This window comes from Ranitomeya imitator, chromosome 8 (assembly GCF_032444005.1).
Source record: "Ranitomeya imitator isolate aRanImi1 chromosome 8, aRanImi1.pri, whole genome shotgun sequence".
Classification (NCBI taxonomy): domain Eukaryota; kingdom Metazoa; phylum Chordata; class Amphibia; order Anura; family Dendrobatidae; genus Ranitomeya; species Ranitomeya imitator.
This window is the reverse complement of record NC_091289.1, coordinates 8,673,173-8,685,254: the sequence shown is the minus strand read 5'-3', so window position 1 is coordinate 8,685,254 and position 12,082 is coordinate 8,673,173. Positions and strand designations below refer to the sequence as shown.

The window sequence follows — 12,082 nt, the reverse complement described above, 5'->3', positions numbered from 1 at the left end:
ATATCCTGCTATAATCATTACTGGTATAGGTATCCAAAATCAGTGGCAGGAGATCTGCGTCTTCTCCAGGCTGCAGGCGATCCATTACTTCATTGGTGGGTCAGTGTAACCCTGATACTGATACTTTATCCTCTGATGTCTCCTGCTGGGTGGGACTCGTCTGGTGCCTCCTGTTGGGGCGACCCTTCATCTGGTGCCTCCTGTTTGGGTGGGATCCTTCCTCTGTTGTCTCCTCTTGGACCCTTCCTCTGGTGTCTCTTATTGGACCCTTCCTCTTTTGTCTCTTGTTGAGTAGGACCTCTCTTCTAGTGTCTCCTGTTGGATGGGACCCTGGTGTCTCCTGTTGTACCCTTTCCCTGGTGTCTCCTGTTGGGTGGGACACTTCTTCTGGTGTCTTCTGTTGGGTGGGACCCTTCCTCTGGCGTCTCCTGTTGGACCCTTCCTCTGGCGTCTCCTGTTGGGTGGGACCCTTCTTCTTATATCTACTGTTGGGTGAGACCCTTCTTCTTACGTATCCTGTTGGGTGGGACCCTTCCTCTAGTATCTCATATTTGGTGGCACCCTTGCTCTGAAGTCTCTTGTTGGGTGGGCCCCGTCCTCTGGTAACTCCTGTTGCACCCTTGCTCTGGTGTCTACTATTGGGTGGCACCCTTGCTCTGATGTTTCTTTTTGGGTGGGACCGTCCTCTGGTAATTCCTGTTACACCTTTCCTCTAGTGTCTACTATTGGGTGTCACCCTTGCTCTGATGTTTCCTGTTGGGTCGCATCCTTGCTCTGATGTCTCCTGTAGGGTGGTACCCTTCCTGTGATGACTCTTGTTGAGTGGCATTCTTGCTCTAATGTCTCCTGTTGGGTGGGACCCTTCCTCTGATGTCTCTTGTTGGGTGGCATCCTTGCTCTAATGTCTCCTGTTGGGTGGGACCCTTCCTCTGATGTCTCTTGTTGGGTGGCATCCTTTCTCTAATGTCTCTTGTTGGGTGGGACCCTTTCTCTGATGTCTCTTGTTGGGTGGCATCCTTTCTCTGATGTCTCTTGTAGAGTGGTACCCTTCCTCTGATGTCTCTTGTTGGGTGGCATCCTTTCTCTGATGTCTCTTGTTGGGTGGGACCCTTTCTCTGATGTGTCTTGTTGGGTGGCATCCTTGCTCTGATGTCTCCTGTTGGGTGGGACCCTTCCTCTGATGTCTCTTGTTGGGTGGCATCCTTGCTCTGATGTCTCCTGTTGGGTGGGACCCTTCCTCTGATGTCTCTTGTTGGGTGGCATCCTTGCTCTGATGGCTCCTGTTGGGTGGGACCCTTCCTCTGATGTCTCTTGTTGGGTGGCATCCTTGCTCTAATGTCTCCTGTTGGGTGGGACCCTTCCTCTGATGTCTCTTGTTGGGTGGCATCCTTGCTCTAATGTCTCCTGTTGGGTGGGACCCTTCCTCTGATGTCTCTTGTTGGGTGGCATCCTTGCTCTGATGTCTCCTGTAGGGTGGTACCCTTCCTCTGATGTCTCTTTTGGGTGGCATCCTTGCTCTGATGTCTCCTGTAGGGTGGTACCCTTCCTCTGATGTCTCTTTTGGGTGGCATCCTTGCTCTGATGTCTCCTGTAGGGTTGTACCCTTCCTCTGATGTCTCTTTTGGGTGGCATCCTTGCTCTGATGTCTCCTGTAGGGTGGTACCCTTCCTCTGATGTCTCTTTTGGGTTGCATCCTTGCTCTGATGTCCCCTGTAGGGAGGTACCCTTCCTCTGATGTCTCTTTTGGGTGGCATCCTTGCTCTGATGTCTCCTGTAGGGTGGTACCCTTCCTCTGATGACTCTTGTTAGGTGGCTTCCTTGCTCTGATGTCTCCTTTGGGTGATGCCTTCTTTGTGTGTATGGGACTCTTCTTCTGATGTCTCCTGTTCCATTGGGGCCCTTATATGATGTATTTACAGAATTCTTTGTGTAATGTATGTGGGGCCCTTCCTTTCTTACATCATGCGGCTATTTATGGGCCCTGGTCGGATTCATTAATGAGGCCCTTCTTCTCCCGTGTTCCTGGTCCTTCCTGCCATTGTCAGCCCTGCCTGTCACTTGTGCCTGCCGTACATGCCCGCAGTGAGTGGTGATGGAATAATGCTTTTTGTGCTGTATTATAGGCCGCGGTGAGTGATGGTAACAGAGAGGTGAGGGCCTGATTGCAGGATGGGGCACTGAGCGGCCTCCGGCTCTAATGTCCTTTGTTACTTGGTTATTGTGGAGCCGATGTTCAGTGATTGCAGCCGGTGCCAGGATAAGTGCCGCATTGATTACAGGCTGGCAGCAATGACTAACAAGTGGCCTTTCCCTCCCACACAGAGCGGTGAGAGTGGGCGCTCACCTCTAGTGCCCCTCATTAATGGCACAAGGATATTACACAACACGTAGTAAGCCCAGTATTAACCCATCAAGCTAGGCAATAGATGTCAGTCATAGCAGCGACCGTGCATCCGATGCCATCTAGATCCGTGTAATTATAATGTCCAGCCATCGGCCCCTGCAGAAGCTCCCAATAATTCTAGATAGATCATTTTTCCCAAAAATACACATTGGTTAGGTATGGCTTGCCAGCATTCGGCACCGTTTTTGCTGACGCACATTCATCGCAGTTAATAAACTTGAGACCCCTAATAGAAGGAGCGTGTCCGTGGACTATAAAGATATTTGGGTCTCATGCCGTGGTGATCGCATACCGAGAGCTAGCACCTCTGAAGGCCGTCTCTCTGAAATGCTGTCGGGGGAGCGCGAACGTCAGAATAATACTTTATATTTACATTCCTTGCTGCTACTAAACCATTACAGTAAGGCATATTTTCACACCTCTACGGCTCTATTCTTTAAGCTACTTCCATGCTTTCTTTAAACTGAATTTCACCCTTTTAGTCATGGATTCAGTTTTTTAATATATCTTGAATTTGTTAGAGTTCTGTTTTTCTTTTCTTTTTTTTATGCAAAGTTGCTTGAATATAAAAATACACAAGGAAGTTCTGCCTGCAGCCACCACTAGGGGGAGCTCCCTGTATATAAAGATATATGATGAGATTCTGTCTGCAGTCACCACTAGGGGGAGCTCCCTGTATACAGAGATACATGATAAGATCCTGTCTGCAGCCCCCACTAGGGGGAGCTCCCTGTATACAGAGATACATGATAAGATCCTGTCTGCAGCCACCACTAGGGGGAGCTCCCTGTATACAGAGATACATGATAAGATCCTGTCTGCAGTCACCACTAGGGGGAGCTCCCTGTATACAGAGATACATGATAAGATCCTGTCTGCAGTCACCACTAGGGGGAGCTCCCTGTATACAGAGATACATGATAAGATCCTGTCTGCAGCCACCACTAGGGGGAGCTCCCTGTATACAGAGATACATGATAAGATCCTGTTTGCAGCCACCAGTAGGGGGAGCTCCCTGTATACAGAGATACATGATAAGATCCTGTCTGCAGCCACCAGTAGGGGGAGCTCCCTGTATACAGAGATACATGATAAGATCCTGTCTACAGCCACCACTAGAGGGCGCTCCCTGTATATAGAGATACATGATAAGATCCTGTCTGCAGTCACCACTAGGGGGAGCTCCCTGTATACAGAGCTACATGATAAGATCCTGTCTGCAGCCACCACTAGGGGGAGCTCCCTGTATACAGAGATACATGATAAGATCCTGTCTGCAGCCACCACTAGGGGGAGCTCCCTGTATACTGAGATACATGATAAGATCATGTCTGCAGCCACCACTAGGGGGAGCTCCCTGTATACAGAGATACATGATAAGATCCTGTCTGCAGTCACCACTAGGGGGAGCTCCCTGTATACAGAGATACATGATAAGATCCTGTCTGCAGTCACCACTAGGGGGAGCTCCCTGTATACTGAGATACATGATGGGATTCTGCCTCTGTATATAGGCTGCTCCCCCTTGTGGTGGCTGTAAGTAGGCAGAAGATAATTTTTATATCCATGTCTATATAGAGGGCTTGGAGCTCTATATCAGACAACATTGCTCATTTTAGGAGATAACTTAATTTGGATAAACGGAGAACATCACTGTGAATCCCTGAGGTCTGTATTCTAGAATAATTCTTGGCAGCAACTTTCTCGACTCCAGTCACCTGCCATAGTCGTCATGCTCTTGGTGATTTCCATTAATAATTTCAGCTTTACCACATCACAAATTTTCATATATATACATGTCGATATTTTTTTCCCGCAATCTCAGAAGAATTTGATCCCTTTTTTTCATCCCCATTAGCATTTACTTCCCGGCTTTGAGTTCTTTCCCGGTGGAGTGAACCTTGCTAGCGCCCTTAATGCAGCTGCTTCTGTTAATTGGACTCATCTCTGACTAATCGTTCCGTCTTTGATGGCAGCGATAACTCGTAACGAAGGCAAATGCAGCTCACGGTTCCTGGAGCTTCTCCAAATAAGATGATATTCTGGCAGCTCCTGGCCGGGATTCTGCGGGGTCTTCCAACAGAACGGAAGGGGTTCAACTCTTTTATGATGAAATGTTGGGAGTGCCGAGATCCTGAAGTTACTGCTGTCACATTCTCCATCTGTGGGACAATGTCCTCGGCCGTGACGGCTAAACACGTGACCTGGCCGGGTGGATGAAAGAACATAGAAGTTTGTGCAATATGTTTCTATTGGTCCATTGTATCTTAATTTATAAAAATAAACTATTTTATTATTAATATTATTTGTGTATGCAGCTTCAGTGCAGAGATATGTGTCTCCTGGGTTACAGACTGGTGAAAGGAAATAACGACTATAGGATCCGACTACACCCAACGCTTGTAGTCTGTATCTATGGAAACACATAGATCGGTATAGGGGCTGTAGATGCAAATCGGTAGCATTTGCTTTATAGTTTGTAAAGTTTAATGTTTCAATGAAGTATTTAGAAAATGGTTGCAAAACTCTGCATACCCTTTAAATGACAGTAATTTATAAAAAAAGAATGTCCTCTTTTGCTGGAAGCCAATAAAACATCCGGAAGTGAAATGATTCCATCCCCGTGTTCTGCTGCAGCGGGAGCCATACCCCGACCCTGCGCCCACCTGCAGCATGGCCATACCGGGCTAGGACTGTTCTAAGGGAAACTGCTGACATTTGTAGATCTACTTGATAGATCCGCAGACGCCGTCCCCCTGCGTGTTGCAATAGTCCTCTATTACACAGCACAGCGAGAATCCACTCTGACAGCCCATGAAAATGCTCAGAGAAAAATAAACTATTATTTCCAGCCATCATCCTTCCAGCTAATTAACCATTTCAATAAATTTTCTCAGAAAGTTAGTCAGTAGGGCACAAGTTAAAGCCAGCCTTCTCTCCAACTGCTGTGCACATGGATGCCAGCTATTGCTCCCTGTTATCAGCCATCTCTGGCTACTTTTTGGATTCTAGAATGGCTTTGCATGTAGTGCTCATGTGTATTGGGATAGTGCCCCTCCATCTGCTGACAGAGGGACTGTTTGATTTCACCTGTATGAATGTAGCAGAGCTCTGCCCTCTCTGCATCAAACCTAGCAGAGCTCTGCCCTCTCCGCATCGAACCTAGCAGAGTTCTGCCCTCTCCCCATCGAACCTAGCAGAGCTCTGCCCTCTCCGCATCGAACCTAGCAGAGCTCTGCCCTCTCTGCATCGAACCTAGCAGAGCTCTGCCCTCTCCGCATCGAACCTGGCAGAGTTCTGCCCTCTCCCCATCGAACCTAGCAGAGTTCTGCCCTCTCCCCATCGAACCTAGCAGAGCTCTGCCCTCTCCCCATCGAACCTAGCAGAGCTCTGCCCTCTCCGCATCGAACCTAGCAGAGCTCTGCCCTCTCCGCATCGAACCTAGCAGAGCTCTGCCCTCTCCGCATCGAACCTAGCAGAGCTCTGCCCTCTCCGCATCGAACCTAGCAGAGCTCTGCCCTCTCCGCATCGAACCTAGCAGAGCTGTGCCCTCTCTGCATCGTGCGCAGCATCTTCTGCCTGCAGGAAATATAGCAGAAATGCAATTCAGAATCCATAAATCACACGTGTGTATTCCGCAGATCATGCACGGCGCTGCTGCATCTTTTCGGATTGTTTGCTTTTGCATTGCAATCAGTGCTCCTGTACATTTCATATTTTTGGGATGTGCTTTCAGACTTTTTTTCTTGTCTTCAACATTCATATGCCATGTATAAATCAGTGTTTTAGGGTGGGATGCAGATTTACATCCGCTGGGACATCTCATACATGATGATTAGATGATCGCTGATGCTCAGAAATGCTCCAGATATTTTTCTTTCCGCATCCATACATATGACATACTGTACCTGCAGCATCTACGCCTCTCTCCATGGTATTATCTGCATAAGGGAGCTGGATGCAGACATTTTCTGTCTTAATATCATGACACTGAGTCACTTCTCACAGACAGGCAGTGAATTGGGGAAGTCAAGGAGTCTGAGGTCAAAAGCCAGGAGGGTACGTCACAAAAAGAGGAGAGAGACAAAGGCCTAGTCAGGTCACAGTGCAAGGTCAGAATTGCAAGAAGGTAGCGGATCAAGGCCAGGGCTAGGCGAATGGATGGTCAAAGGCAAAGCCAAGGTTGGGCAACAAAGATAATAATAATAATTTTTATTTATATAGCGCCAACATATTCCGCAGCACTTTACAAATTATAGAGGGGACTTGTACAGACAATAGACATTACAGCATAACAGAAATACAGTTCAAAACAGATACCAGGAGGAATGAGGGCCCTGCTGCTCACAAGCTACAAACTATGAGGAAAAGGGGAGACACGAGAGGTGGATGGTAACAATTGCTTTAGTTATTCGGACCGGCCATAGTGTAAGGCTCAGGTGTTCATGTAAAGCTGCATGAACCAGTTACCTGCCTAAGTATGTAGCAGTACAGACACAGAGGGCTAATACTGCATAAAGTGAATGAGAACATGATGCGAGGAACCTGATTGTTTTTTTTTTTTTTTTTTTATAAATAGGCCACACAGGGATCGTTAGGTTAATGCATTGAGGCGGTAGGCCAGTCTGAACAAATGAGTTTTTAGGGTACGCTTAAAACTGTGGGGATTGGGGATTAATCGTATTAACCTAGAACTAGAGAGAGTACAAAGGAGGGCAACAAAATTAATAAAGGGGATGGGAGAACTACAATACCCAGATAGATTAGCGAAATTAGGATTATTTAGTCTAGAAAAAAGACGACTGAGGGGCGATCTAATAACCATGTATAAGTATATAAGGGGACAATACAAATATCTCGCTGAGGATCTGTTTATACCAAGGAAGGTGACGGGCACAAGGGGGCATTCTTTGCGTCTGGAGGAGAGAAGGTTTTTCCACCAACATAGAAGAGGATTCTTTACTGTTAGGGCAGTGAGAATCTGGAATTGCTTGCCTGAGGAGGTGGTGATGGCGAACTCAGTCGAGGGGTTCAAGAGAGGCCTGGATGTCTTCCTGGAGCAGAACAATATTGTATCATACAATTATTAGGTTCTGTAGAAGGACGTAGATCTGGGGATTTATTATGATGGAATATAGGCTGAACTGGATGGACAAATGTCTTTTTTCGGCCTTACTAACTATGTTACTATGTAACCTAGGTAGTGCATTCCAAAGAATCGGCGCAGCACGTGTAAAGTCTTGGAGACGGGAGTGGGAGGTTCTGATTATTGAGGATGCTAACCTGAGGTCATTAGCGGAGCGGAGGGCACGGGTAGGGTGGTAGACTGAGACCAGAGAGGAGATGTAGGGTGGTGCAGAGCCATGGAGAGCTTTGTGGATGAGGGTAATAGTTTTGTACTGGATTCTGGAGTGGATGGGTAGCCAGTGTAATGACTGGCACAGGGTAGAGGCATCGGTGTAACGGTTGGTGAGGAATATGATCCTGGCAGCAGCATTCAGGACAGATTGGAGCGGGGAGAGTTTGGTAAGAGGGAGGCCGATTAGTAGAGAGTTACAATAGTCCAGACGAGAATGAATAAGAGAAACAGTAAGAGTTTTTGCAGAGTCGAAAGTAAGAAAAGGGCGAATTCTAGAAATGTTTTTGAGATGCAGGTAAGAAGAGCGAGCCAGTGATCGGATGTGGGGGGTGAATGAAAGTTCAGAATCAAGGATGACCCCAAGGCAGCGGGCATGTTGCTTTGGAGTAATGGTGGAACCGCACACGGAGATGGCAATGTCAGGCAAAGGTAGGTTAGTAGAGGGAGAGAACACGAGGAGTTCAGTTTTTGACAGGTTCAGTTTCAGATAGAGGGAAGACATGATGTTGGAGACAGCGGTAAGACAATCACTGGTGTTTTCTAAAAAGGTCGGTGTGATATCGGGAGCAGAAGTGTATAATTGGGTGTCGTCAGCATAGAGATGGTACTGGAAACCAAATCTACTGATTGTTTGTCCAATAGGGGCAGTATACAACGAGAAGAGTAGGGGGCCTAGGACTGATCCTTGAGGAACCCCAACAGTAAGGGGAAGGTGAGAGGAGGAGGAACCAGCAAAACATACAGTGAAGGATCGGTCAGAGAGATAGGAGGAGAACCAGGAGAGAACGGTGTCCTTGAGGCCGATGGAGCGGAGCATAGTGAGGAGGAGCTGATGATCCACAGTGTCAAATGCTGCAGAGAGATCCAAGAGAATTAGCATGGAGTAGTGACCATTAGATTTAGCTGTTAGTAGGTCATTAGAGACTTTAGTGAGGGCAGTTTCAGTAGAGTGTAAAGAGCGGAAACCAGATTGAAGAGGGTCGAGAAGAGAGTTATCTGAGAGATAGCGGGTAAGACGGGAGTGGACCAGGTGTTCGAGGAGTTTAGAGATGAAGGGAAGATTAGAGACAGGTCTATAATTAGCGGCACAGTTTTGGTCGAGGGATGGTTTTTTAAGTAATGGATGTATGATGGCATGCTTAAATGAGGAGGGAAAAATACCGGAAGTGAGGGAAAGGTTGAATATTTTTAGATCAAAATATTAGATCGCAGAGCAAGGAACAAACACAAAACGGAGCTAAGCTACAACGGGCAAAGTTCTAATCATTGCCATCCAGCAAAATGGCCAGGTAATCACAAAAACGGACGACACATAGAGGAAACCCCACAGGCCCGTCAAGATAGGGTGGCGGAGCTGTCACTCACAGTACTGCACCACACAGTGACTGCACCAGCAGAGTAGTGAGCGCAGCTCTGGGGTATAATACAGGATGTAACTCAGGATCAGTAATGTAATGTATGTACACAGTGACTGCACCAGAAGAATAGTGAGTGCAGCTCTGGAGTATAATACAGGAGGTAACTCAGGATCAGTAATGTATGTACACAGTGACTGCACCAGAAGAATAGTGAGTGCAGCTCTGGAGTATAATACAGGAGGTAACTCAGGGTCAGTAATGTATGTACACAGTGACTGCACCAGAAGAATATTGAGTGCAGCTCTGGAGTATAATACAGGAGGTAACTCAGGATCAGTAATGTAATGTATGTACACAGTGACTGCACCAGCAGAATAGTGAGTGCAGCTCTGGAGTATAATACAGGATGTAACTCAGGATCAGTAATGTGATGTATGTACACAGTGACTGCACCAGCAGAATAGTGAGTGCAGCTCTGGAGTATAATACAGGATGTAACTCAGGATCAGTAATGTATGTACACAGTGACTACACCAGCAGAATAGTGAGTGCAGCTCTGGGGTATAATACAGGAGGTAACTCAGGATCAGTAATGTAATGTATGTACACAGTGACTGCACCAGCAGAATAGTGAGTGCAGCTCTGGAGTATAATACAGGATGTAACTCGGCATCAGTAATGTAATGTATGTACACAGTGACTGCACCAGCAGAATAGTGAGTGCAGCTCTGGGGTATAATACAGGATGTAACTCAGGATCAGTAATGTATGTACACAGTGACTGCACCAGCAGAATAGTGAGTGCAGCTCTGGAGTATAATACAGGATGTAACTCCGGGTCAGTAATGTATGTACACAGTGAATGCACCAGCAGAATAGTGAGTGCAGCTCTGGGGTATAATACAGGATGTAACTCAGGATCAGTAATGTAATGTATGTACACAGTGACTGCACCAGCAGAATAGTGAGTGCAGCTCTGAGGTATAATACAGCAGAGGTCCCCAACTCCAGTCCTCAAGGCCCACCAACATGTCATGTTTTCAGGATTTCCTTAGTTTTTCCCAGGTAATAATTGCATCACCTATGCAATGCAAAGGAATTCCTGAAAACATGACCTGTTGGTGGGCCTTGAGGACTGGAGTTGGGGACCTCCTGTAATACAGGATGTAACTCAGGATCAGTAATGTAATGTATGTACACAGTGACTGCACCAGCAGAATAGTGAGTGCAGCTCTGAGGTATGTAACTCAGGATCAGTAATGTATGTACACAGTGACTGCACCAGCAGAATAGTGAGTGCAGCTCTGAGGTATAATACACACAGGATGTAACTCAGGATCAGTAATGTAATGTATGTACACAGTGACTGCACCAGCAGAATAGTGAGTGCAGCTCTGGAGTATAATGCAGGATGTAACTCCGGGTCAGTAATGTATGTACACTGTGACTTAATGCAGTTATGTGGTATAATACATGATTTATAACTATTTTTTTACTTTGTCTTAAGGACACAGTCAGGACACAGAAGGAGAAAGAGGAAAGTCACATCCTCCTTTGAAGCGTCATCCAAGCTAAAAACATCAAGGAGCAAGAGGCAGTCCAAGTAGAAATGTCTCTTCTCTCCAGAGACTGAGGACGTCTCACGGGACCTGAAGATGGTGACCTCAGATGACTTTGCTCATACAGGAAGATCTGCTGCATCTGGAGCCTAAGTCGTCAGGAGGGTTTCCCCCTAATTGAGGGGTTCCCAGTAGTGTTTCTCTACCTGGATTCTGACAACGCTACTGGGGAAGCTGGATGACAACCAGTATGTCCACCATCATCGCTCCTGTGGATTTGGTTTGCAGACTCTAATATTTGGGGATACTCACACAGTCGTCTGTTGGCAGAATTAGTCTGTAAAGCCTGAGAGCCCCCCGTGACTGTCATTGCTGCCATATTGGTTGTCACCCAGTTTCCCAGAACATCTTCTTTACGGGAAAGGAGGACGAGGGTTTATTTGCTACTGAACAGAAATCCTTTTTGCTCACTCATGAATTTCTTATGGTGTAACAGGGACTTCACACAAATGTGGAAAAACAAATGCCTGCGGAGGCGCAGGGGGCAGGTACTGGGATATTCTGCATTGCGCGGACCCGGAGTCCTGTGTTTTGCTTTTTAATGTGAACATGAAATAGACGGGCTGGAAACATTGATCACTTTTAGACTTTTCCCATTTTCCTTCAATGTATGATACTGTCTTCTGTATACAGGGATGCGAGCCTGCGCTGCTGTCCCCTCGTCCGTCGGTCCGGCCCCATCGTCGCTGTCGTTATTTCTGTGCATTTTACGTCTCTGGTAGATGCAGGTTTGTAGCTTGTTTTATCATAACAATAATCTGTCACAATGGTAAAAAGTTCTGCGCCTTTTTATACATCAATGGTGAATCTGCTTTCAGACTCGTCCTTGGTAAAATCATGCTGCACCCAACGAATAAATATATTGTATTTGCTGCATTCGTAGACGGACGTGCGTCCTTCATTACGGAATTTCTTAGTTTGCAGCCATCACTGAACCGACGGCTAAAGAGCGAGACTGTCTGTGCAGTCTTTTGTGTTTCCAGGGTCGCACATAGGAAGTAGCTGTCACCTCCACGTGTCATCAGACTGCTTGTTCTGTCACCTGGACCGACTGCTTGTTCTGTCACCTAGACCGACTGCTTGTTCTGTCACCTGGACCGACTGTTTGTTCTGTCACCCGGTCACCTGGACCGACTGCTTGTTCTGTCACCTAGACCGACTGCTTGTTCTGTCACCTGGACCGACTGCTTGTTCTGTCACCTAGACCGACTGCTTGTTCTGTCACCCGGTCACCTGGACCGACTGCTTGTTCTGTCACCTAGACCGACTGCTTGTTCTGTCACCTGGACCGACTGCTTGTTCTGTCACCCGGTCACCTGGACCGACTGCTTGTTCTGTCACC

At 47.0% G+C, this 12,082-nt stretch overlaps 1 protein-coding gene across 2 annotated transcripts in view; it reads left to right on the top strand.

The window, feature by feature from the left end:
- The window catches only part of RAD18 (RAD18 E3 ubiquitin protein ligase), a 190,757-nt gene extending 179,135 nt beyond the window's left edge, over positions 1-11,622 (top strand). Inside the window, exon 13 of one of the 2 annotated variants that reach the window (XM_069736206.1) lies at positions 10,629-11,622. In XM_069736206.1, coding sequence (XP_069592307.1) covers positions 10,629-10,728 — 100 coding nt within the window. In that variant the 3' untranslated portion in view covers positions 10,729-11,622. The remainder of the gene's footprint in view (positions 1-10,628) is intronic. The other variant, XM_069736207.1, reaches the window with a different exon arrangement.
- Positions 11,623-12,082: the final 460 nt, after the last annotated feature.